Source organism: Orcinus orca, chromosome 4, assembly GCF_937001465.1.
Source record: "Orcinus orca chromosome 4, mOrcOrc1.1, whole genome shotgun sequence".
Lineage (NCBI taxonomy): Eukaryota > Metazoa > Chordata > Mammalia > Artiodactyla > Delphinidae > Orcinus > Orcinus orca.
Window position 1 is genome coordinate 123,370,642 of NC_064562.1, and position 27,689 is coordinate 123,398,330.

General features: G+C 45.9%; 1 protein-coding gene and 1 long non-coding RNA gene across 6 annotated transcripts in view; one reads left to right on the forward strand and one right to left on the reverse strand.

Moving 5' to 3' along the window:
* LEF1 (lymphoid enhancer binding factor 1) overlaps nt 1-2,466 on the reverse strand; it is a 121,952-nt gene extending 119,486 nt beyond the window's left edge. For 4 of the 5 annotated variants that reach the window (XM_004269592.4, XM_004269593.4, XM_049708859.1 and 1 more), the window contains exon 1: nt 2,249-2,466. In XM_004269592.4, coding sequence (XP_004269640.1) covers nt 2,249-2,461 — 213 coding nt within the window. In that variant the 5' untranslated portion in view covers nt 2,462-2,466. Of the gene's footprint in view, nt 1-1,364; nt 1,527-2,248 lie in introns of those variants that run through there. The other variant, XM_049708860.1, reaches the window with a different exon arrangement.
* An 8,409-nt stretch (nt 2,467-10,875) lies between these two features.
* The window catches only part of LOC125964193 (uncharacterized), a 131,226-nt gene continuing 114,412 nt past the window's right edge, over nt 10,876-27,689 (forward strand). Inside the window, exons 1-2 of the long non-coding RNA XR_007476934.1 lie at nt 10,876-10,904; nt 15,109-15,208. This is a non-coding gene — a long non-coding RNA (uncharacterized LOC125964193). The remainder of the gene's footprint in view (nt 10,905-15,108; nt 15,209-27,689) is intronic.

Below are 27,689 nucleotides of genomic sequence, written 5' to 3' on the forward strand. Positions count from 1 at the left end.
TTCTCTTTTCAACATGTGTTTTTGAAAATTATCTACCCAGGACTACCAGCTATAAATGATAATAACAACAGAAACAAACTTGCGAACAATCCATATGCTGTTCTGACCACTGTTTACTAAAACACAACAAGGCTACTTGGATACCTAATATGATAAGAATTTGAGTTAACGGCGGCGTTAATCATTTTGATGGCTTCTTCAACCACTGTTTACTTCAATCAGAGCTGATTAACAGTGGGCTGAAATATTTTGCAACTGAAAATGACATTTAACTAAAAACAAGCCCATCACTCACAAATGGAGATCTTAGGCAACTGTCCCAAACCAATCCCAGCAGGAGCTCTCCTCCTCATAAGCTACCATGGCTGGCTCAGTGCAAGCTTACAAGAGAAAAGTAAACTGTTCTGTGGTTAAAGGGAGGAAAACTTGAAAATTGGGCTATAGACTTCTAAAAGGTAGCCCAGCTAATGTCAGTTTTGGTAACCATCATCCACCCAGACTCAACCACCTGCAAATCAGCGGTATTACCCCTTCACTGTCTTCCTTGGATCTGCCCCATGCCCACTTACCACTGGTAAAGATTAACAGAGCCCTAATAGGAGTTCTGGACTTCAAATGCAGCACCCTTCTCCCCAAGGCAGAAACGTTTAGAAAATGTGAAGTGCGTAGCAACTTTACTTATAGAAAAAGAAAGGACGAGGAAAAGGGGTAGAAATTTTAAAAGGCTGCTCTACAAATATGAGTTTGGCCTCGAATGTTTTGGATGTCATTTGGTTCCTCGGACATCTGGCCTCCTTCCCCCCATACACACATAGTCACAAATCTTTTAAGTGGAGCTGGGTGTGCCCTGGCCACCCCTAGGTTCCCCCCTAATTGGCATATTGGGATGAAAGACTCAGGGTATGGAGAACACCCCTATGCTCCCCTTAGAACCCAGGCCCCCGGGCTTCCAAAATGCGTACTCACCCCTGCCATTGGGATAAAGAAGGCAACTCTGAGGTGTTCTTAAACTTACTGTTTAAAACCCAAAATGTCCCCGCCCCCAAAACCACACGCTTTCTTTTTGGGGGCAGAAGGATGCCATTTAAGGAAAAAGAATATACCCTCCAAATTTCTTTGGAGGGAAAAAGCGTTGGTGAAATCATCTGAGTGTCAGGACTTTTCTACCGGATTTCCTCCAAAGAGTTTCCCAGTTGTTGAACAAGGGTGGCCAGTGGAGTGTCGGGTATCAGGGTCCATCCTCCCCCCCCTCCCCCCACTTCTGAAGCTCTCCGCGAGGCCTGAAATAGCCCTTCCGCGAGGTCCTGCTCACTGGCTTTCTCTCGCCAGCACCCACGTGTCTCTATTTACTCTACTCGGGTTACCATCGCTATCGCCCGCAGCCGGCCAGGAGATCTGATAAAGCGCTTTCCACCCTCCCCTGAGTGAGTGCACTGGTTTCCGCTGCATCTCTCCGACTCGCCCTTCTTCTGCAAAGATTTAAAGGCCTGATTCGGGCCCAAACTAACCCCAAATATAAGCGTACTTTTTTTTCTTTACGTGGCGATGATTGGAGCAAGCTAGTGTTGCGGGCGGTACTGAGAGCCCCCCCCCCGCCCTGGGGTGGCTCGGCTCGCCCACGGCTGCTGGCAGCCGGCCCCAGCGGCCCAAAGGACCCGCGCCCGCACCGCCCCCGCCGCCCGGGCGCGCGCCCCCTCGGCCGGCCGGCTCCGCAGCGGTTGGGACCGCCCCGCCTGTCCCCGGCCCACGCCCGCCTCCCCTTCCTCGGGCCTGTGCCTCTGCTCGCCTTTACCTAAGCCTTTGGTGGTTTAACGCACTTTTGCAGAGACATCTACCGAGAAAGATAGCGGGTGCACTCTGTTTTCCGTCCTACGGAAGAACTTCTCAGTAGTGTTGCTCAGACATACTCGCTTTAATCGCACTCCCTAAACCCCACTAAAAAGTCCGAAGGCCAAACATGATGGGTTAAGGGCAGGTTCTCCTGGCCGCAAACCAACGGTTTAAGTCACCAAACCCCAAAACTGATCCACTTGGAATGTTTCCCAGCACACCACACACACACACACACACACACACAAAGAAAGAACACTAACCAGGAGCCCAGCCACCCGCCCCCATCCCCCCACCCTGCAGACCTAATCGGGACCCTTCAGCCAGGGCTCTCCAGCGCCTTCCCTCCCTTCTTCCCTCTCTGCTCTTCCCCGGGACCCGCCACGCCTCTCAAAGCTCGGGGCAGCAGCCCGCTCACCTCGTGGCCGTTGCTCGCCGGGATGATTTCGGATTCGTTAACCAAGGAAGACTTGATGTCGGCTAAGTCACCTTCCTCTTCAGGGTGACTGATCTCGGCGAAAATCTTCTCCTTCTGGGGATCGCCCTCGTCTTTGAAGGGGATCATCTCGTCCGTGGCGCAGAGTTCCGGGTCCCCCCCACCGCCGCCGCCTGCCCCGGAGAGTTGGGGCATCCCGACCACTCTGTAATCTCCGCTCCGCTGGGGGAGCACCCCAGGCGACAGCAGAAAAGAGAAGGGGTCAACGAAAAGGGGAGGAGGAGAAGGAGAATTGAAAGGATGCGTGAGGAAGGAGAGCAGGCGGAAGCCGGGCTGGAGAGCGCCGGGCTGGCGGCCGGCAGCCTGAGCTGCTGCAGCGGCGCCCGCGCCCCGGTGGCCGCCCGTGCCTTCCCACTCCGCAAAGACCTACGCCCGCGCCCGTCCCCGACGCCGAAAGACACAGGGATGCGAGGGCCGCAGCAGCTGGCGCCTCTGGGGGCGTCTGTGCTGCGCGCTAGGCTAGGCTGCCCGGGCGGCCGCCCCACGCCCCCAGCGTCTCCGGGGTCTGCGCGCGGAGGACGCCAGTTCCGGAGGAGTTCTGACTCTCCAAAGGCCAGTGGAGAGTCCGTCGGCGCGTCTCTACGCAAATCTCTCCACCTTTGCTTTCCCAGATGCCGATCTGGGAGTCTGTTTTCCAAGAAAAGAAGGGAGCTAGGCAAAACGGCTCCGTTTGTCCCAGTAGAGGCGGTGCAAAGAGAATCAGAAGATAACGAAATGTCCACTTCCTGGAGGATAAAAAAAAAAAAAAGAGCCACCCGGATTGGAGATGTCCGTTTTAAAGCTTCTTATTTCCTTCCCTTTCGCTTCGGTTTTCCTTCTCCAGGAGCATTTAATCTGCCAGAGGAAAAGGCGGGGGCGGAGGAGGAGGGAAAGAGAAAGAGAAGAAGTTTGCCAAGAATAAAGTTTGTGTCGGCGAGTGCAGGGAGTCGGCAGTGGAGGGCACAGCTGGGTCTCGAGGAGTCACAGCAGGGGCCTCGGACCCAAAAGATTCTGCCGGGAGCTGGAGCCGACACACACACACACACGCACACGCACACACACACACACACACACAAAACCCGATCCCTCTTTGTTCCCGTCTCGAGTTTCCTCAGTCTGGCTCGCTCGCTCTTTTGCTCGCCGCTCTCCACGCCTCCGCCGCACCGCTTGTCAAAGCAAAGAGCTTCACCCCTCGGGTTCGCCAGGCCCGGGGGAGGGGGACGCCCCGAGCTTGGCCGCGTGCGGGTCTGCGGGCGCGTCCCAGCTCCTCAGCCGGAGAGCGCGCAGCCTGGTCCCTCCTCCGCGCCCTGCCCCGCAGGTGAGCGGCAGCGCCTCCCCGCCGCTTCTCCTCCTCCCGCGCCTCGGCGGCGCTGAAAAGCTACCCTCTTGCGTCGCTTCTCCTCCCCTTCCCCTCCCCCGCCTCCAGCTCTCCTTGGCTGCCCGCTGGGGGGTGCGGGAGGGGGGGAGGTGGGGGACGACGAGAAGGAGGAGGTGATTGAGGACTTTTTTTTTTTTTCCCCCAGAGCCTGTAGGATGAGTCCTAGGTTTTGGGGTGTGTGTTTGTGTGTGTGTGTGTGTGTGTGTGTGTGTGTGTGCGCGCGCGCGCGCGCGCGCCTAGAGGAAAGATTCAGGCAACTTGGCGAGCGCAGGAAGGACCCGGCGCTTCTTGTAACCCACGAGAGAGACGCTTTGCCCGCGTGAAATTGACAAGAAACTCTGCCCCAACGGTTTAACTTCATCATCTAAGTGTCTCTTCCTTGTTCCCTTCCCACCCACCCCCCTCCTTCCTCTGCCAGTCTCTCCCCCACCTCCTTTCCGCCTCCCTCTCTCCCTCCCTTGCTCTACCAGTGGGAAGAAGATGAAAGAGAAGCCGCCGCAGCTGTGATCGACACCACATTGATAGATGCTCTGACAGAGGGGATGAGGCGGGAATCGGGGACACAGAGAAGGAAAAGGGGAAAACATAACACATTGCTCAACTAATAAGACAGAAAGGAAGCAAGAAGAACAAGAAAGAGTTGTGGCTTTCCTAAATACATTGTAAAAGGACAAGGGAACACATGCTGGCAAAAATAAAACCTCCAGGCTTACCGAGAAATATAGGAGGAAGGAAAAACTGAAGACTGGATCTTAATTATCGTTTTTTAAGCAAGATCTTTTTCATTACATCCTAACCATGGGATGCTCACAGAGAGCTATGCTACAGGTCGCTCGTGGATTTTCGAAGATACATGCCACGATGTGTGGGAACCTCATAAAGAATGAAAAAACAACCCAAGTAGGGGGAAGAAAAGGCAAAAGGACCCAGGAGAGTGAAGCCAGTAGCAGGAGGGAGGACAGGGCAGTCTCTGGCACCTCGGACTGCGGGCTCAAAGAGACCCTTGAAGATGCAAATCCGAATCCAACCTCAAAAATTCCCCAGCCTCCACCGTCTCTTGGATGCATTTTGTACAAGGACAGGACTTTTAAGGAGATGCTTTGTGAAAGTTACAGTATAAATGAAGCTGAAGTTTGAAAACACATTACATTTTATTCCTTGGCTCTCAAACCCCCTCAGTTAAAAATCCAGGCAAAATTATTATACCCAATACAGTAGCCATCTGTAAAACCTCAGAACAGTAAACAAGAGGCAGGAAGAAACGTGTCTTCATCTCCCTCAAACTGAAAATAGGGAAAACATTACAGAATCAGACTTTAGCCGTACTACACAGGAATAGTCATGCAAAGATCCCTCTTCTTTTCCTAAGGGGGAATTTGCATGCTGCTAGACATCGTATAAGTAAGCCCCTTAACAGTGCTCTAAATGAACACTCAAAACTTCACTTACTGATAATTACTTGATAGAGATGGGAATTCACTAGGAAGCAATTTTTAAAACTATCATTTAAAGGGTTCAATTGGTCACATAGAGCATGGCCAGTAGTCACACAATAAATTCTATCTGGGGGGTTGGGGTAAAAGTAAAGGGCTAGTGATGGGAGCCAGGAAGAGTAAAACATTAAATCCACTGTAAATAGCTGACAGTTCTATGCCTTAGAGGAAAAACAACAACAACAACAAAAAGAATAATCTGCTACAATGTGTAAGGCAATACTAAAAAGATGGGGAAAAACCCAATTTTATTTTTTGGGTCGGTAGCATTATGCAACTTCCCTTGAAGTTATGCACCAGTGTGAGTGTAATGTCTCAGAGATGTGAACACGTAGCTATGTCAGACATTTATACCCTCTGTTCTAAAAGAAATATGGGAAAACAAAGTAAAAAGTCCTCCCACAAATGCTCCAATTTGACCGATAGAAAAAGAACTGGAAAATGCAGTTTCACCAAAGCAGCCAGAGTAGATGTTCCTTTTCATCAAACTGTCGGGGGGCGGGGGGCACACAGAATGGCCAGAGGGTATTTTCTGGAAGCCAAAGAGAGATTAAATGACGACTCCTACATCCCCCACCCCCCGTTAAAGTGTTGCAACTAATTCGAATCCCATTTACTCCTTCATGTTAATTATCTGGACTCCCTGAGTCATTTGGAACTCAGCTCCCGGTGTCCTGGAGATTAGGAGCTCGAGAAGATGGGAATTCGGGGAACAATAACTAGTGGGAACTGTTTACTAGAAGGGCCGAGGGTAGGTGGCTGCGTTCTCTATTTTGCGGCAAACCTCTCTTCTGGAAACGTTGTTTCTAACGAAATCACCCAGCGCCTTACTGTCTGTGCGTGCTGTTTTCCCTCCCCGTGCCGTGCGGGGTGTGGGCTGATTGTCCTCAGCATTGCTGCAAATCTTCTGACGAGGTGCACTTAAAAGGAGCTTGACTAGAAGACATTCACTCAAGTTTTTTTTTTTTTTTTAAAGCTTTGTCTGGGAGGGAGATTGACATTTCCACGTGAAGTCTGCCTCTCCCGGGGGGGAAAAAGCTGGGAGACTCAGGAGGGGCGAAGTAACCCTGGGAAGATGTTCCTCCCTCCCTACAGGTTCGGTGAAGTTCCTGGCAAAGGCATTTCTATCACGGAGAGGTCTCTTCTAATTCGCGCGAGGGCTGCTATTAACATATGCAACCGCCTCTTCGGGCGCAAGGTCCGGGATGTGATGGGTGCGGAGCGGGAGAGACACCGCCGCCCGCCGCCCCCTTCCCTCGGATGTAGAGGCAGGTTGTTCGTGTGAACTCGGGCGAACGACTGGAGGTTAGCTGTTGCAGGTTCACTCCTTCAGGATGTGGGTTTCAGGGGGCGTTTTGATGTGATTTAATTCCGACCGTGAAACAATTGCTAGGGGCTGGCTGGCTTGCCGTTGGTTTTCCCTCTTTTGGTGGCTTTGGTTGGTTGGGGTTTAGTTTGGGAGCGAACTGTGACTTGTTTTCTATCAACACTTCCTTCTGCGCCGGGCGTCGTCCCCCGCGTTGCGCGTGGACGGGCGAGACGCCCACTCTGCGCCGGAACAGAGGAGAGGGGGCTGCAAAGACGGTTCTCGAAACCCGCAGAGTAAACGCGGTCCAGCCCCCGCGGGTGCGGACTGGGGAACTAGGAGGTTGACCCACACCAATACCGGAGACCCCTCCTCCCCGCCGGGGGTGGGGGGCGGATTTTGCTGTCGAGTCGAGTCAGCTACAGACACTCAAGTGAGTCCTTAATTACAGGGAGGAGAGAAAAGCGCGGTGCCCTTCAGAGCCCTCTCCGCCTCCTCAGCCCTAACCCCCCGCCCGGGCTCCGGGTCTCCCCCTTTGTGTGGCCTGGACTCTCTCCCAGCTACAACTTTGGTGGGATCCCAGAGGAAGGAGGTGGCGGTGGCCTACGGAAGAGAATGCTGGAAGAGAGAGAAGCGTGAAGGACTAGAAAAACGAATAATGTGATTCCAGGGATGGAACTCCGGCACCCCCGATCTCCCACCCCAGTGTCACCAGGGGACTAAAGCTGTGGGCATCTTCAGTTTAACGGACTTCTCGGAAAGGGGAGGGGGGGATGGCGAGGGAAACGGCAGTTTGTGTCCCAGGGGTTCTTCCGCCTCTTCTGGCTTCCTCCTAAGACAAACAAACTCAACCCCCCACCCGCCGGGGTAACCGAGAACTCAGGGGACCGTGAAAATGTCGTTCCCAAATCTGGCCGCCTGCGGACGCCGGGCTTCCGTGGGGCCGGCGCCCCTTGGCGCCCGCAGCTCCGCGCAGCCTCGCGGGGTCCGCCCACGGAGCCCTCCGGTGGCATCTCCCGTGCTCGGGCGGGCCGGGCGCGGGATCCGCGTCTCGCTGGGGTGGGTGTGGGAGCCCTCCCACGGCCCACGAGGGAGGGCCACACCCCACCCTACAGTCTGTGGGCTCGGCCGGCCGACCCTCTGCCAAGCTGGAGGCGAGGGCTCACGTCACGGGGGCGCCCAGAGGGAGAGGAGGCAAGCTGGGGTGTTCAAGGACTGGAACGAGCGGACGCGGAGTGGGTTTAGAGGAGGGGCACGGGCCAGAGAGAGCCCCGCCACGCGCCCGCACCGCTCGGCTCCGCGACGGGAACCCCCATCAACCCCCCTCGGGGACTCGGGCTCCCGCACAGAGAAGCCGGCGTTACGTCTGGGGATCCCCAGAGTGGAATGGAATGGAATGGAATGGATGTGGGAGCTGGAATACATTTGCGGGCAGCAGGACGGCTCGCCTAGTGGGCTGGACGTGAAATGCTTTTTCCTCCTTTCTGAAAACTTTCCTCAGGCGTCTCAACTTGGCGTGCGGACCAGCCTCGGGCTGCCGGCTGGTAGCGCGAACGCCGCGGCCAGCCCTTCGGCCCTTTTCCTCCACCGCTGGTCCTCCTTCACCCGCCCTCAGGCCGGGGACGCGCGCGCTGCGCCCGCGCAAAAAGGCCGCTCGCGCGCGCGAGCCGCACCTTATATCCGCGGAGGGCGGCGCCTGCGCAGGGCCCGGCGCGGCGGCGCAGCCTTTGAAGTCTTGGCGGCCGCCGCTTTCATCCTTTCTTTTTTCCCTTGCAGGCCCCTTTGTGTGACTAAATTTGGCAAGAATATGGATCGGAGCCAGTCTTTCCACGTGTGCTCCCAGCTCCCAGCTGAGAAGGCCAAGGGTTCTCTTCCGGGTAAGGAGACAGGGAGAAAGATCAAAGAGTTTGGGGAGCTGGATCTGAAATGTGAATTGAAAATAAAAATCAAGCCTGGACACATTCCAGTTTCTAAAGCAAAACCAACCCTCAACAGAGGCCGTCTCGCTAGGACTCTCGTTCTGCCTCGGCTTCCTGTACTCTTTCTTTCCCGCAACCATTCTTGAGCACATGGAGTAGAATAAAGAGGACATAGGGAAACAGTTTCTCCGGATTTTGTTTTGCAGTAATTTTATTACGGAAAATATCTTGTTCGTAATTACCGTTATGTGAATCCGAATTTCTTCAGCCATAAATATTGTTTTATTTCAGTATGTTTCACACTTTAGTCTGCGGCCGCATTTGGGAAGAGAACGTGGACACACCCGTGTGCACACGTTCGCTGTGCAGAGTGCTGCTTTTTCTACACACCGTATGGTGTGCCACGTAGTTTTCCTTACCAAAGCACTCACTAATCACGGCTGGTCTCTATGATTTGAAATCCTGTTATTGACCGACTTTGGAAAGCTTTTCTGACTCGCTGAGTAGCCAGAAGTGGCCTGTCTTTATGGCAAAAACACAAAAGCAAAAAAACACCCTCTAAGGCCTCTTCTTGAATAGACTTTTTCAGCAATGTTCTGTTGTTTCAGAAGTAACCAATGTAAAGAGACAGCTTTGCAATAGCGTAATGCAAAGGGTCGGAAATCCTGCGTTGAAGGTGGGCGCCATCACTTCCTCTCATGCTGTGGTGACCTCGGGCAAACCATTAAACCTTGTCCAGAACTCAGTTTCCTTTCTGCAAAATAGGTGTACTAAGAGCCTACTTAACAAGGTTGTTGTAATAATTCAGTGAGATCATGCATGTAAAAATACGTACAAATGTGGGTATGAAGCAAAGACGATTCTTAAGGAGACCTGTAAGTTTTGAACAAAAAACTTCTAAAGCACTAGGAATCTTTACCACAGGGGCAAATGGCAATGGTTTCACACTCAGACATCCACTGTTGAGTTACAAAGGCACCAAAATCACCTTGGCGTTTGTTATCCCCAGAGTGAGTGTGATGGCAGAAAGAACATTCCAGGAAGAGAGGGAATGTGCCTTAACTCTTCCTCATGTGTACGATGGACTCTTAATGCATTGATAAATTGCTGAGGAAAAATGGCACTGTGTGTGGGATATTTTTGTGAGGCATTTGGCACAGCTCCCGGTAACTCTGCTAATAGCCTGGGGTAACACGGTGGCCTGTGAAAGGAGCAACATGTATATGGGGAAAATACTCAAAAACAACAACAGAAATACAGACCCAAGGAGGGTGACTGGAAAGGTGTATTAGAGGTGTTCCTTGGGACACCAGAACTTATGTTTCAGAACAGAATGTGATTACATATCTTAGATGGAGGCATCTCAAGGTTACAGGGCAATAAAGATTATGGCTCGGGCTGGCTGTGAAGTGACAGGAGAGCCATATGTGTAGCACTTTGGGCGTTTAGCTGAGTGTGCTTCATGCATGACCCTTTCTAACCTAAGGTAACCCCATGGACGGAGTCATTTCCTGGGCTCCACCTCCCAGTATAAACTTTTCACTGTGACCTGCGTACAGAGTGATGAAAGCAGGAGTAAGGGGTGGTGTCCAGTGTTCCAGTCCTCTGTTACTGTGGCCCAAGGCTGCCCAGGTACAGGATCCTCCTGAGATGTTCCAGCTCTTTCCACCATCTCTGCTAGCAGCAACAAGCAGATTTCGCAAAGAGTGTTGAAGGGAGTTTCTAGCAATGTGGAGGCGGGGTGGGGGGCACTTAGGAGAGGGAAACCTTCCAGTTTTAACATAGCTTTTCCCCAAAGTCCCAGATGAGATGTGAATGCTGAACAAGTTCACTGGTCAACTTCAGTCCTTCCTTTCACTCTTCTTTATAGACGCAGCCATTCTGATTATTCTTGGCTGAAAGAGGGACATGGGCCAAGGCGCCAAGGGTTCTGTCTTATTTTGGGGGGACAGTAGGGAGGCCCTGAAAATACTCAGGGAAAACCTGGGGCCCTCTGGAAGTAAATAAATTCTCTGAAGGGGGTGCGTGGCTAAAGGATTTTCTTACTTTTGTAAATTTGTTTCCTCAGTGAATATGGTAATAGGGGTGTTTCTTGAATCATGGTAAATGTACCTCTTAAGATGGATGGCCTGTGTAGTCTTCTCAGGCTCCCGGGGCTGTAGGAGCAGAGCTCCGGGCTCTTGTCAGCACCGGGCCAGCACCTAATCCCTGGTTGGAGGCTAGAAGCCAAAGCCACAGCCTTCTTGCCTGAAGGCAAGAGCGGTACCAACAGAGCCATATGGAGATTAATGCAGAACAAGGTCATTAGTCTCATTGTTTATCCAGTTACTTGCAGCATAGATCTGTGTAAATTTCAGCTACAGTGGTTGCAGCCTGCCTTTGATGTGTGTAATCTGTACATTTTAGTGCTCCAGGAAAGTGCCTGACTGACAGGAACTGCATCCAATGCCCAGAAAACACATCTACACAGGCACAGTGAAGCATGGAGCTGAACAATTTTCCAGTGAGTTCCATCAAAGTAAATACACCAACCTGGAGGTTCAGGATTGAGCCTCCTTTTTATCAAGACATGACTTTTGGGGTTCCTTGTGATTGATTTTTATTTGTTTTCATTTGAAGCTGGGTACCTACTTTACACCTTCCTTTACCTCTCAGAGGAGGAAGGACTTGACCTACATAACATTTGACCTTGTGGATGCTTTCTTTATTTGAAGTACTTCTGTCCAGAGAAACAGACTGATTGTGCAGCGTTATCCAGACTAATTTATACATTTATCCAAGACACAGCTTCTAGTTCTTTCCTTAACTCTCTCTTGAGTGTGCAGCTATGCTTAAATTAAACTCAGAATTAGCAATTATGAGAGTAGTTCAGAAGGTAGACAGAGCCAGCGCAGATAGTTTAGGCTACAAAATTGTCATCTGGCCCAACGAAATACTTTTCTTTGGCAAAAACAAAGCTAATTTGCTTGATCCGAATCGTACTTAAAGGTCCTGCCATCCCATTCTGCCAATTACAGATCTCAAGTTCACTTCCCTTAGGTTCAATTGGCAGAAGGCAAAGGACAGAGATAAATTACTGTCCTATGAAGTTTGACAGTGATTTTTGACTGCCAATTCAGATAACTCTACAGACTCAAAATATATTTGGAGGCTTCAGTTATCCAGATATTTGACCTTTGCTGTTCAGATTCTCTGGATAATTTTTAGATTATTTTACTTTGTATCGCAGGAACAGCAAATCTCCAGTGGCTGAGTCAGACAGGCCTCGTAAGATCTCTCTTGCGCTACTGCCTCCTGACTGGTCTCTGGCTTCCACTCTTGCTGGGCTCCACACATGCCCCACAGCAGCCCACGCGTCACAGACCAGCCAAAGCCATCCTCGAACATTTCCTAGTCATGGTGGCTTCCAAGTCGCTACGTGAGCTGGCTCTTGACTTCTTCTACTCCTCGTTCACTGTTCTCTCCTGCTCACCACTGGCTCTCCTGCTCTTCCTCCAGGGTATAGAGTGCACACACACACACCCCTTGGTCATTTACTTGTTGTCGCTTCTGCCCAGAAGCTCCTGGCCAGGTCGATATTCGCAGGACTCACTTTTTCACTTCATGTTTCTACTCAGACGACAACTCCTTCTCAGACCTTGTTATCTAAAAACAGCCCACTCCCACATCACCCCAGTTCTGGGCACTCCATCTCTTACAGGCTTCATCTTTCCACACTCTCACTGCCTGACATATTTTTTTATACTTATTACCTTTCTCTCCCACTAGAACATAAGTTCCATGAGAGTAGGGACTTTGTTTTGCTGTATCCCCGCTGCCTACAACAGCCCTTGGTGCCCAGAAAATATACTAGGTGTGTGTTGAGTAAGGAATTAATATAGACTTTGAACCCTCAGTTTCCTTATCTGTAATACTTCCCTTGTGGAAGATCACATATATTTGGTATAAAGTTACCTGGTATATAGTATAAGCACTGAGTAGGTAGTAAGTATAATTGTGTAGATCTGTACTGCCAATACAAGTATAATGCGACTTAAGTTTAAATGAAATTAGGAAGCTAGAAACACATAAAATTAATTTTAATAGTATATTTTATTTAACCCACATATCCAAAATATTACCATTTCAACATGTAATCATTATCAAAACTTATTAATAAAAGATCTTTATTTCATATTAAGTTTTTCAAATTTGGCGTGTGGTCCACTGACAGCACTCTCAGGTTAGGCTAGCCCTATCTGGAGGGCTCAGCAGCACATCTGCAGTAACACGATGGCAGCTGTAGTCCATCAACCCTTTAATGATACGTTTTGTCCAGATCGTCTTTGTTTCCCCCCCAACCCCCCATACCTTGCACAGTTCCCTGAAAACGGTGATCAAAAATGTATCAAAGAATATTATGATAATATGTTGTTATATACTCTTTTCACGGCAAATATAGGCTTTCACCTTCACGGGAGGGTGAAATAAGTGTGTGCACTAGCTTGAGATGGCGGTCAGCATCTTAAGTGTACTGTAAACAGTTCTTTGCACGTAAGAGGGGCTCAACGAAAAGTGGTTCAAGTGTGTTGCTGGATTGTTTCTTTGAGTATTTTTCTACATTCTAAATAATAGATTTACTATTGAACCTTGGGAAATATGTAAGTTGAAGATTTCCTGTATTATGTTTTCAAGAATGACTTTCTCCTCCCCTGCAAAACTGCTAAGCTCGATGTTCTCTAGGATCAAAGTTTCGTCAGGAAATAAATAATGTGGAGAGCTCCCACTCCCACCCAGACTTCGTTTTCAGTTTTACTTCCTCAATTGCTTCTTGGCCACACATGGGCCAGATAGTAAATCTCCCTCTGTCCTGTGCCCGGAGTTTTCAACCAAGATACCTTCATAAGGCATTAGCCTTAGGCTTAGGCAAATGCTTTATAGTTGCAAAAATCACTCCGCCCGCTCTGCCCATTTAAGCCCTGATGCAATAATGAGAGCAGGATAATTTCCTGGAAGAAATGGGTAAAGAAGCTTCTGGTGAGGTATCTACCTCCAAGGCCTTGATATACCTTTATAGTAGAAAGGCATTACTTGGATATAAGTACAGGAAGATGTCATCCTTTACAGTGACTTTGAAAATGACCTATAGCGTCTTTCATCAAAAGTACAGAGAATTAAGGATCAAGCTTATGCCACCACTAAAGTGGAGGGTGTTTAAAGGAAAACAGGTATGTTAACAATGATTCCCAAAATTATTTTGCCAGCAAGAAGATCATGAAAGATATATTCAAAAGACTCTTAATGAGATGTTTATAGGAAAGTAGGTTATATCTTTGAAAGGTTTAGTTGTTTGAACTAGGGGATTTATTTAATAAATTCTAATATAGCTGTACCAGGGAGAGCTATGCAGCTATGAAAATGATGTCAAACAATTTTTATTCACTTGCAGATATATTAGTGATAAATTGCTAAGTGGAAAAAGCAGATTATAAAGGAATATGTACAATTGTGTCTCATTTTAAAAAATCCCTCTGTACGTATCATTTATTAGCATGCAAGCTCTGTGAGGGCTGGGCACTGTCTTGCTTACCACAGTATACCCGGCGCCTGGGACAAGCCCTGCCACAAAGTGGGCACTCAGTATCTATTGAATATACCCAGAAGCGTAGACATACAATACTGACAGTATTTTTCCTTGAATAGCGGAGACATGGGCGATTTTTATCTTCTTCTTTGTGCCTTTAAAAACATTTATATGCAGTGAATCAATATTAGTAAAAGGGGAAGATGAAAAATGTTAAAATGTAATATGTTGAACAAAGATTTTAAAAATAAAAGAGCTGATCCTAGGGAATTTGGCAATAATAACAAAAAAGAAAGAAAAAGAAAAGAAAGTAAATCACCAAGGAAAAGAAGATGATGAGGCAGAAGTGGTAGTGTTGGAGCCACTGCTTCATAGCAGACACAGTTTCAGGGCCAACTGGTAGGTATGTGGAAGTTAATACAAAGGGGCTCTGATCATTTATAGCAATCAGAAAGGGTGGGCTTTTTAATTTTTAAGATAAAATTTAAACAGTGAAATGCACAGGTCTTAAGTGTACCATTCAATGAGTTTTAATAAATATATACATTTGTGAAATCATCACTCCAATCAAGATACAGAACATTTCAATCATCCCAGAAATCCCCAGAAATATGGGATGAACTTATTTTGAAGCAACTTTTTAAGCTACGTTTTTCGTGACATGTCGTGTGTTCTTACTGCCTTGCACATTTTCCTTAAACTCTGTGATTTAATTCCTCCATTTGAAAAACTTGTCAGGTTGAAATATGCCTTTCCAGGACTTCCCTGGTGGTCCAGTGTTTAAGAATCCGCCTTCCAATGCAGGGGACGCGGGTTCGATCCTCGGTTGGGGAACTGAGGTCCCACGTGCCACGGGGTACGTGCCACAACTACAGAACCCATGTGCTCTGGAGCCCGCGCGCCACAACAAAAAGCCCGTGTGCCACAACTAAGACCCAAATGCAGCCAATAAATAAATAAATAAATAAATAAATAAATAAATATTAAAATAAATAAATATGCCTTCCAGAAAATGTGCTAATAATATACTTTATAGGAAGGGAAGAAATGGAACTCATAGTATTTGGTTGACTATTGAAATGCTGAATTGAAACACTGACCAAGTGAATTCACTGAAATATTTGTATTGCAAATTGTTTTCCAGTGTAATGGATGCAATGATGTTTGTGGTCCCAACAGACACAACCGTCAGAAGAAGTCTCGGGTGCTCTAGACACGGATGTTTGGGAGAGAAGACCGTGGGGGTAAGATGAGAAGGAAGTGAAGGGGTGATCTCCAGAGGCAGCTGCATCCCGGGGACTTGGGAATGAGAGGACCTTTGGTGGGTGTAGAGACACAGCAGAGCAATACAGCAGATTAAGCGTGCCCCCAGCACATGCCTGCTGAGCTTAGCATTCCTCTGGCCTCTGATCTAGTCCACTGGATACATGCAGTTGAGCGCAGCAAACAGGAGGGTCTCTTGGCTGTGGCACAAAATTGTACTCATTGGGGGGGGGGGAAGCACATTTCCTGGATTTCTCTTACGGGAAGTGTTAAAATATAGAGATGGGATGTAGACTGATGTTTTTTCCCCTTATTGTAAAATAGTTGACATTCTTGTCTTCTCTGTCTCTGTCTTTCTTTCTCTAACGTGAAGATAAACCTGGACTTCCAGGAAGGGGAAAATTCCATCAACTTAAATACGGGTTCAAACACCCATGCCGGAACAATCCAATCAGTAAACAGGTCAGAAATGTCCTAAAAGAGGGCTGTGGAATGAACTGCAGTAGGGTTCAGGTCAGACGATTTCCTAGCTAAGTGTCAGAACTTCTTGGGTTACTCTCCTGGTAGTCCAAAGAGATACGGTATGCTGTGAAGGAAATAAAAACAATAATGTGAAAACGACATTCAGGACTTGCTCCAGGTATGGACTGCAGGACATTCCCGAGCCGCTGTCTTGCCCGTGCATGCCTTTCATCTGTCCCCCTTTCTTCATGGGCCCTACAGCATGTGGGGTGTGAAATCGCTTGACAAGCTGTTTCCACTGGTGAGGTATGAGAATTTCATAGTTTGACCCCTGAACATGAAGGGAATTAAGAACTGATAGGAAAGATGATTTGGTGCCCAAGGTGGTCAGTTGGTCACCAGAAAGAGTCACTTAGGTAAGAAAACACCTTTGCATAGTGACTAGGTAGGTAAGAAATTATAAGTGAGCTGAAAATTAAGATAATAAAAAAGATTCATTTCTATGAGAAGGCCAGTTGGACAGAGAGAAACAGTAAAAATTATAATCTGAGAAGAATAAGCGAGAGGAAGTTTACTTAATAACTAAATACTTTCTTTTGTCTCTCCCCTTCATTTGTAAACCAAAGTGGGTATTTTTTTGTTTGTTTATTTTCCATGCAAGAGTTAATGCCCTATAGTTAATTATATTCATTATTCCAACAATAGCAACAGCAAAAATGATCTTTAAATGAAAATCATCATTATGTCTATTTTTTGATTGCTAAATATGTAAAAAGGTTGAAAATCAAATGGACGTTGTATATTAGTTACTGTGAGTATTTCACTTACTATGGTCTATTTTTTAAAAAATCTATTCTGTTTCACATAATGCTTGAAGTAAATTACATTTTCTGCCTCTCACATTTGAATACAGGACTGTTATCTTAGGGTTTCCAGCACTGTGGAAGAAACAATTTATGGAAGTAACTCCATTTCAGCTATGCTGTCTCTTTCTGCTCCTTTTTTTTTTAACTTTTTATTTTATAATGGAATATAGCCGATTAATGTTGTGATAGTTTCAGGTGTACAGCAAAGCAACTCAGCCATACATATACGTGTATCCATTCTCCCCCAGACTCCCCTTTCATCCAGGCTGCCACATAACACTGAACAGAGTTCCCTGTGCTCTACAGTAGGTCCTTGTTGGTTATCCTTTTTAACTATAGCAGTGTGTGCATGTCCATCCCAAACTTCCTAACTATCCCTTCCCTTTACCCTTCCACCCGTGGTAACCATAAGGTCATTCTCTAAGTCTGTGAGTCCATTTCTGTTTTGTAAATACATTCATCTGTATCATTTCTTTTTAGGTTCCGCACATAAGCGATATCATACGATATTTCTCTTTGTCTGTCTGACTTACTTCACTCAGTATGACAATCTCTAGGTCCATCCATGTTGCTGCAAATGGCATTCTGCTCCTTTTTTATTGAAGGAAGAAAAAGAAAAAGAAATAAAGAAAACAACAATAATTACATTTATAGCCTAGGACTATGATCCTTTGAGTAAAACTGCTCTCACTTCTAGTTAACCAGGGGATGAGTGAGGTCCTATTTTCTTGAAGTTTCTAGTAGTCTTAGTAAGATGAAAGAAGAATTTACAATCAAATAGAAATGATACTGCAGACATTATGACTAATTTATATAGTTAAAAACTCAGGACTGTATTCAGAGCAACATGTCACAGATTTAATTTAAAAGGAAAGAGCAATTTCTCCTTTTATTTTGGTAATTTACATTGTGCCTGAGTCAGTAATTGTGCTCCCAGCCTCTGATGCTGTGAACACTGATGAATGTGACTTTGTGTTCATCCCTTCTGTCGATACTAGATTTAAATGGAACTAACTCCATCATCAGGTTGGAGAGAATTCAGAAGTATTGCTCGCTTTCCTTTTTCTTCTTACTGTCTTCTTTTTCCTATCTTCTAGATTATTGGTGCCTCACCAGATGGGAACAGAAGGAGATACATATTTACTGACTTATGTAAATTATATACAACAGGTCACTTACTACAGAGACTACACATGCAGAATACCTGCCAGATATACCACACATATTAGAGTATGGAGCCAATATTTTGTTCATGTAAAAAGTAAAGCAGAAAGTTAAACCAATTATTAAATATCTTAGGCAAAACACCCTGCTGTAGAAGAAAAAGCTGTTTTTTTAACCTGAACTAGTCAGTTTAAATTAAATTGAGCAGAGCTAATATTCAAATATACTTAATTTTGTTGGGGGAAAAGAATCAGACATTTCTTTTGGTTCCAAACAGTGCTAAAATCAGCGACACACAGAGGGTGGCAAATGTAAGTACATTCCTCTTCACCCCTTCTCTCTCGAACACACTGCAGACGTTCTTTGGGGCCCATCTCTCCACCAAAACTGCGAAATCTGATGGTTGGGTCTCAATCTCCTTGTTTGATCCACCATCAGCGTTTGACACAGTTTATTACTCTGTGTTCAGACACTTTCTTCACTTGCCTCTAGGGTGCCATGAGCTTCTGGTTCTTTCCTGGTCTCCTGGGCCACCCCTCAGTCTCCTCTGCTTGCTCCCCCGTATTCTCCCTGACCTCTAGTTGGTGGAGTGTGCCCCTGTGGCTCAGCCTCTCAGCCCCTCCTCTTCTATGTCATTTATTCCCTTGTTGACCTCATCCAGTCTCAGGCCTTTAAATACACTGTAGATGCCAGCAACTCCCGGAGTCACATCCCTGGCCTAGACCTAACCCCTGACGTACAGACTTGCTCCGACTGCCTGCAGACCCGCCATTTGGATATCTGATAGGTGTCTGAAACTTCACATGTTCAAAATCCAACTTCTGACCTTTCCCCAAATCTGCTCCTCCATAGTCTTCTCTCTCGCAGGAAATGATAGCTCTGTTCTTTTGCTGCTCGTGCCAAAAGTCTTACAGCCATTCTTCACCATGATATTTCTCTTATGTTCCCATATCTAATCTACCTACAAAGCCTTTACTTATAAAATATAGCCAGAACCAACTACTTCTCACCAGCCTGGTTCAAGTTGCCATCATCTTTCATCTGGATTTTGACAACAGCCTCCCAACTGGTCTCCCTGTCTCTGCCTGTTGTCTGCAAGGCTGCCAGGGGGATCCTTTCAAACCTGAGTCAGTTCAGGTCTTCCCTTGCACAGAACTCTCCAGTAGTTTACAGTTTCCCAAGTCCTACAAGACCCTACATGATCCCCACTCACCCCTGACTTCTCTGGTCTCATCTCCTACTGCTCTTCCCCTTGCTTACTCTGCACCCGCCTTACCAGCTTCCTTGCTGTTTCTCCAATCTCAGGCAGGATCTTGCTCCAGGATCTCTACATAGGCTATTTCTTCTCTTCGTAGTTATCTTTCCCAGATCATCACATGGCTTACTCCCTCACCTCCTTTGGGTCTTTCTGAATGTTTCTTGTCGGTCAGGTCTTCTCTGATCACCCTATTTAAAATTATAATGCCTCCCCAGCCAGTGGTACTCCCTATCCTCTTTTCCTGCTTTGTTTGTAACACTTACTGCCAGCTGACATCCTGTACATAGTATTCATTTATTTATTGACTATCTTCCCCACTAGGGTGTAGTTTCCTGGAGGGAAGGGATTTTTGTGTTTCCTTCATTGCTCTATCTCCAGGTACCTAGAGTAGTTCCTGATATACAGAAAGAGTCCAACAAGTATTTGTTGATGAAAGAATATCTATGAAAATACGTACATACCTTTTGGTAGCACTTGGAACCTGTATACTTTATCCCTTGTTATTGTTGTGAGCTATGGATGGGTGGGGCTTGATAGTTATAAATAAATCACATTTTAAATGAATCAGAGAAACTATTACTTGAAGGAATTTGATGTCTTTTTTATGGGTTAAAAATCCTTTTTAAAGTGACCAACCATACTCTCATTTGTCTATGTTGTCGATGTAGGTTTTTATCCTAATGACTTGCTTCCATAGAGGAGAAACTTTTTGACCACTCTATTGGGCAGGCAGATATGATGAGGCTATTTCTAACTGATAGGGAGGAAAAGAAATTTAAATTTTAAAATATTTTTAAAAGTCTGTTTTTTTTAGTAACCTGGTATGGATGAGATTTGACCAGGCCCCTCAGGACAGTTGTTGGGTTAGGCTCTATACCTCCTGAACTGCTTCAGGCCTTACCAGGCATCTGAAGATCTCCCGGGGTGGAGGAATCTTAGCTTGGTGGTATGGGAGATGATTTTGAGTGACTAACAGGCTCACCATAAATTCCTTTGACTCAAGTAATGAGAAAGCTATTTCCTTTTCTATTCCCTTTTGACCTCAGTTTAGTATCTAGCAGCATCTATTGGAGCCCTGTCCATATCTCCACCTTTGTCAAGTCAGTGTACTACTGCCAGGCTTCCTGGTGCAGCACTTGTATTCTTTTCCTGAGGTCTTCTCTTGCCTCTGGGGCCTGCTTTGCTGCCCATAAGACAGCCCGGGAATGCTGGGGAATTAATGTCCCCATGATCAGCCTTTAACAGCGGTTGGTGTATAAATACCCCAGCTCTCTCACCCTTTGTGAGGACTAGTTCTGAAGTGTGTTCTGCACTGGCTTCCAGAGTTTGCCCAGGGGGATTAAGCTCCAGTTGCCCAGAGTGATCGCTGGCTTGATGACACATCATTTATTGGCTTCCCTCCCTTTTCTGCCTCACTTCCCAACTCCCTTATTTGTGTTTCCATGTTTCCTTCCCCTTTTAAGTAAACTATTTGCAATTGAATTCTTGTCAAAGAGTTTGTTTCTGGAGAAATCCAAACTAAGTACCAGTAAGACTTTAACTACTTCTAGTGCTGTTGATCTTCCTTATTGCCAGAGAGCTAGTTCAGGCCTCAGGCTGGAAATCTCGGGTCATTGAGAACATCTTGCTAGAATTACTAACAGTTGTTCTGTTTTCGGTATATTTATTTTTCAGTTACCTTCTGTGTACTATGATAATTATTTTATATTTACTATTGTGATATAACTGGATCCATTTAAGTTTAAAAAATGAGTTGGTTTAAATACAATGTTTATTAAATAACAAGACTAGTTAGTGGTAAAGGGATTTGACAAAAATCATGGACTTGAATGGCTGAAGTTTGGGCATGTTGAATAAGTTTGCTTTGTTGATATAATTTTTAAATGTTTCCTTTTGGAATATTGCACCTTCTTCTTCCTCCCTCACCCCTCATCTCTATGCTAGGAACAGAAGGAAATAGCTATCACCCATAATCTTAACGCCCAGAAACAATTACTGTTGACATTGTGTTATATTTCCTTCCTGTTCTTTTCTAATAATATATAATAAATGATGTGCTGAACCCATTCCAGTGAAGCTCCCTGACTACTATGAGTAAAGTTCGTTTTCACTTGAGTCACATTACTTGTTCCCTCACAGCATTTGACACTGCTGATCCTTCTGGAAGTCCCCTGCCTCACTGACTATGACACTGCTCTCCTCTCTCCCCTCCTAGGTCAGCTCCTTCTCATCTCCTCCTAAAGGCCCCCATCTCTGCTCATTTCTTAAATGTCGGGTCTTCCTCTGCTTCTCCCTGAGCGATCTCACCATCGCATGAAATCTCCTGCATATCTGTCTACTTCTTTTAAGCCGGATTTCTATCCTCAGCTCCAGACCTACGACCTCCTTTCCCGGATGTCCCATGGCCACATCACACTCATCATGTTCAAAATTATAGTCATCATTTTCCTCCACAAACCTGTGTTTCTTCCGTATATCCAGCCCCATTAATTTGAGCAGAAATCAGAATGTCATCCTTGGCTCCTTGCAGCCGATGAGGAGCCAAGTGCCCTCCTCTCCACCCCATGGCGCTGCCTCCATGCAGGCCCCTGTGGTCTCTGAGAGACCTCAGTCACCCCACCCACTACCTTATACCAAGAGTGATTTTTTTTTTTTATACAAAATCTGATCATGACACTTTCTTTCCTAAAACACTCTTCAGTGAAGAATCCAGGAGAAATACTAAGCCGTTACCTCTAGGGAATGGGCCAGGGTCGTTTATTTTATTGCTTTCATATGACTTGATTTTTCTTTAGCAATGAGCTTTTTATTGTTCCAATTAAAACGAATACAGAGAAAGATTTTCAGAGGAAAACACACTCAATGAGCACCCCCTGTTGCTTACAAGCAAGGGGCTGGAAATTCACTCTACTCTGCCACTGATTCTCCCTCAGGCTTCCTGTTTCCCACGCTACAGTCTTATGCCGTATGTCTCAGGCGTATCCTATAGGCTATAGGTATTCTGAACTTCCAGGGCTTTACTCAAGCTATTCCCTCCATCTGCAATGCCATTACAGTCTTTACCGCCTGTCCTGTATTTAAACATCCTTCATGGCTCAGGTTGTGTCACCTCTTCTAAGAAGGACTTCCCCACTCCAAAAGGCATGACCGTGCTTCCTTTGTTGCCCATTCCGGGGCTTTAACCCTGTGGAAAGATCCACTCTGGGGCCCACATGACATTTACACGTTTGCCCCTCCTGCCTCTTGAGAGCATGGACTGTGCCTCCCAGCAAGCCCTTAAAAAAACAACATAACGAGGCCTGTCATTTACTGAACCTCTCCCTCCCTGCTGTATACGCTGTGTGTCACACACGTCACTTCTAATCCTGAAAATAGTCTGCAAAGCAGAGTCGCTTCATCTCGCAGAATGAAAACTGAAGCTCAGAGCTAGGCTAAGCGTCACCCAGGTGGGTTTGCGGCAGAGCTGGGAATTGGAACTCGTGCCCTCTCCCGCCTCTAATGAAGGGCGTTGAAGGCAGGGGCCGAGCCTTACAGGTGTCGCACTGGTAGCAGCTGTAGCATCATGACGGCTCAGTAGTCCATCACTAAATACGTGTCTCCCAATAATTTGGTAGGACAGTAGTCCATCTCACTAAAAGGTATTTTACCAGGTCTGTGACTTAACCTCCATCCTCTCTCTGTGTACTCTCTGAAAGAGATGCCCAAGGGCACTTCAAGGACCACAAAGCAGTCTGCAGGGGTGGGCAGTGCGTATCCACCCTTGGGTAATCTGCCCTGGCTGGATCGTTGGTAGTCATTTTAAAGTTGTTTGCCAAGGTCGTGATGCAAGAGCACGTCCCCAGGGACAACAGCTTTGTCACTGAACGAGGCACAGACACAGACAAAGGCTCTGGGGGTAGGGACTTCACCTCGGGGAAACAGAGCTCTTAAGGGGACCAGCAGAAAGGTGTCAGTGCCGTGGGACTCCTTCTGCAGGTCCGGACGGAAAACGATGGGCTGCCGGGCGCTCCGAGCATGGGAGCTGTGTGCCTGCGTGCGTGTGGCTGGGCGGTCTTGAGGGCCACCACAACTAGTGGAGGCCAGTGAGGCTGTGGGCAAGTCAGAGCTGGCAAGGGTGGGGATGGTTTGTGCCTCCCTAGCCTGGCTCCAGGCTGAGGGGTGGCGGAGCCTCTTCTCGGAGGTTCTCACAGCTTCCCATAAATGTTCAGCCCGAACGCGGCTGGCGGAGGAGCAGGCCTGTGGCAGGGAAAATGGAACCCCTAGCTCCCTCTTGCCGGGGGATGCGGGTCGGGCACGTAGTAGTTTTGTGAGCCCGAGCAAAGGAGAAACATGAGTACACCCGAGTCAGTGTGAAAAACGCGTGTGACTCCTGCGACTGCAGAGGTAGAGGAGACCTAGTTCCTCCCTGGAGTTTGCATTCTAGGAGTGGGAGGCACACGTGCAAACACAGAAAAACCACACACTGGCGAGTGCCACTGGCAGGTCTGCTAGCATATGGTACATTCAAAGGGTGAGCGAGTCAACATTCGCAATGTTTTATGCAAACGTGGAGTGCTAATCATATTATTATGTTTACATCGAGCACACTAGCACTTAAAGATAAGTGGAAACCAAACTGGGTCCGGTTGCTTTTGGGAAGTTGAAGGCTTCCTGCTGAACAAACAGCATTACTTTTTGCTATTCAGGATTTGGGCCACACAGTACTTTGATCTAAAATTTTAGTCGATAAAGAATGAATATTTATTGTTTTTATGAGCATTGTTTCGTATGAAACAAATTTGGGGGAGTGAAAAGGAATAAATATTTGGGACAGCAAACATCTAAACGCCAGTAGTTAATTTACTTTCTTACCTTGATTTACAATGGTAACATTTGGGTGGAGAGCTGAAAAGAAGGAACACTCTTTGTTCTTGTTTTATTTAGAATTTCTAACATCTAAAGGAATGTTTTTATTGCAAGTACATAAAATAATGAAAAAAAACCCCAAGGATTTAAATGCCATTAGAGAAGCTTAACCTCAGGGTGTTAAATGAGCAAAGGATATTCTAGCAGATTTCTTTTGAATCTTCTCTATTTTTTTCCTTCTTAAATACCTTCCAACTTCAAAGTTGTTGTTATGAAGAATAGGGGGGGAAAGGAGTGTTAAAAAAGGGGAAACAAGGGAGACTTCCCTGGTGGAGCAGTGGTTAAGAATCCGCCTGCCAGTGCAGGGGACACGGGTTCGATCCCTGGTCTGGGTAGATCACACGTGCCACGGAGCAACTAAGCCCACGCACTGCAACTACTGAGCCTGCTCTCTAGAGCCCATGAGCCACAACTACTGAAGCCTGTGTGCCACAACTACTGAAGCCCATGAGCCTAGAGCCCGTGCTCCACAACAAGAGAAGCCACGGCAATGAGAAGCCCGTGTACCGCAAGGAAGAGGAGCCCCCGCTTGCTGCAACTAGAGAAAGCCCGCACGCAGCAACAAAGACCCAACGCAACCAAAAATGAAAAAAAAAAGGGGTGGGGGGGAAACAGGGACCTCCCTGGTGGCTCAGTAGTTAAGAATCAGCCTGCCAATGCAGAGGACACCGGTTCGATCCCTGATCCGGGAAGATCCCACATGCCTCGGAGCAACTAAGCCCGGTCGCCACAACTACTGAGCTGCGTGCTGCAACTACTGAAGCCTGTGCGCCTAGAGCCCATGCTCCACAACAAAGAGAAGCCACCACAATGAGAAGCCCGCGCACTGCAACTAGAAAAAGCCCGTGTGCAGCAAAGAAGACCCAACGTAGCCAAAAAAAAAAAAAGGCTGGGGCGGGGGGACAATATAAAGCACCTGAAGCTCCAGAGGAGTAGACTCAGGACCTCACCAAGTGAGGAGAACGGACTTATCCCTGGGAGGTTTGGGGCAGAGGAGACAGTCGTTATCTCATAGACCAGGGAGCTTTATTTGGATGAGTCAGGCGGTTCGTCCAGTCAGCATGACTAAACAGCCACCAGCTTCAGAGTCTTAGGAACCTGAAATCCTAAAATCATATTTAGAGCTGATGTGATGTTTAACAAGGGTCATCTAGAGGGAAAGCATCTGATAGGCTCAGAAGGTACAGACACTGGCTTTTAATGTTTCAACATACATTTTCCTTGATCAGATGTTGTTTTCAGGAAAGAAAATAGTCTTGTCTCTGAGACTTTGTCACACAAAAAAACTGTTCAGAAATTTTAAAATACTCAAATGTTTCATAATCTCTACAAGTGTTCAAAGGGCAGAAAAATAAATCCCCACAGCTTGTGTTTTTCGAGTCTTATTGTTTGATTTCAAATTTGGTTTTCCTTATGTTTTGTTTGTTTTATATCACGATCACAAGCGGCATGGTGTAGCTATGGCAATGCTTATAGAATTTGTGTGTCAGGCTCTGGGCCACAGTGGCTGGGCGGTGTCCCACCCTGGGGAGCAAGGAGGAAGATGACATCAAAGAACCTGAAGACTGAGCACATTTACTTTTCTGATTCTAATGACTTTGTTTGGAAAAGAGTAAACACAATTACCTTAACAACTGAGCTGGGAGGCTTTGAGGGTTTAACACTGCATTGTTTTCCTAGGGAGAGGGTGAGGACCGCTGAGGATCATGGAGAGGGGCCTGAAGAACCAGGTGGTTTTGTTTGTTTTCATTTTCTTCTCAGAAATGCGTTTGCGTAGTTACAGAGCGTTTGATGGAGTTTCTTATAAAATTAACTTTGTTTATTTTCCTTATTTAAAATGGAACTAATGTTCATTATAAAATAATTTGAGAGGCCAAAAGAGTAACCCTTCAACGTTCTGTCACCAAATCTCTTTCTACATTTGTCCCCCTAGCCACCTGTTCCCCTACACAGATTTTATATCCATTTATAAATATACAAGGCCCGCCCCCCAAATAATAGCATGTTATTCATTGTTTCATTGTTTGCTTTTTTTCACTAAGTATATTCTGGAGGTCTTTTACTCTCAGTCCCTATAGAATTGCTTCATTCTTTTTATCTGCAGCATAGCATTCCATTATATGGATGTTCCCTAGTTTATTTAACCTGTCCTCTATTGATAGATATTTAGGTAGTTTCTAATCTTTTGCTATCACCAACAATGTGGCAATTAATATTCTTGTAGTTGTTGTGAGAGTATGCCTGGAGGGTAAATAACTAGAATTGGAATTGCTAAGTCACAAGGTATGAGCATTGGTGGTTTTGTTTGAAATTGTATTGCCTTGCTTTACATAAAGATCATTTATACTCCCGCCAGTCATATGTGAGAGAGTGCCTGTTTCCTCACATCCTTTGTAACACGGTGTGATATCAAACTTCTGGATCTCTGCCAACCTGGAAGGTGAAAATAGTGCCTTAATGTAGTTTAACGTGTACTCCTCTTATAAGTGAGGATGAACAACTTTGCCTAAGTTTAAAGAACTCTTTGTATTTCCTATTCTGTGAACTGTATGTTCCCATCCTTTTGCCCATTTTTCTATTGGATTGTTATTCTTTTTCTTATTGATTTGTTATAGTTCTTTATATATTAATAATGTTAGTCTTCTTTTCTGGAATATGAATCACAAACATTTTTACCATTTTGCTGTTTGTATTTTATTTTGTTTATCCCCCTCCCCTCACTATGCAGAAAATTTTTATTTTCATGTAGTCAGATATTCAGGTCTTTATCTTTTATGACTTAAGGGTTTTATATTATACTTGAAGAGACTTTTCCCAAAACAGGTTATTTTAAAAAATCCTTCCATGTTTATATCTATTTGTTCATGAATTCATATTTGATGTATCTGGAATTCATTTTGGAGGAAGGCATAAGGTAAAAAACAGCCTTACTGATATCCTACATTTTGCTACCTGCTTGCCTCAAAACCATTTTTAAAATAATGTATGTTTTCATTGATATTTTGAAAAATTACCATTATATATATTAAATTACCTCAGCAATTTAGTTCTGTTTCTGGACGTTCTGTTTTATGTCACTGATCAGTTTTCTAGTCAAAGTCAGTACCACTTTGCTTTTAAAACTGTAGTTTCATTATGTACTTTAAAATCTTGTAGAGTCGGTTCTCTTCTATTACTATTTTTTCCCCCAATTTTCATGGCTATTACTGTTTGCTTATGGATGTTGAAATCAGCTTGTCTAGTTCCCCCACAAAAATAGTTAGCCTTTTTGTTGGAAACATGTTAAGTTTACAGATTGACATAGGGAGAATTGAATTTTAGGATATTAAGTCTTTATCTCAGAACATGGTATTTTTTGCTATTTTTTCCAAGTCTTTTTTTTTAAACATCTTTATTGGAGTATAATTGCTTTACAATGGTTTGTTACTTTCTGCTTTATAACAAAGTGAATCAGCTATACATACATATATATATATATATATATATATATACACACACATATATCCCCATATCCCCTCCCTCTTGCATCTCCCTCCCTCCCACCCTCCCTATCTCACCCCTCTAGGTGGTCACAAAGCACCAAGCTGATCTCCCTGTGCTATGCGGCTGCTTCCCACTAGCTATCTATTTCACATTTGGTAGTGTATATCTGTCCATGCCACTCTCTCACTTCGTCCCAGCTTACCCTTTCCCCTCCCCGTGTCCTCAAGTGCATTCTCTAGTAGGTGTGCATCTTTATTCCCGTCCTGCCCCTAGGTTCTTCATGACCATTTTTTTTTTTTTTTTAGATTCCCTTTATATGTGTTA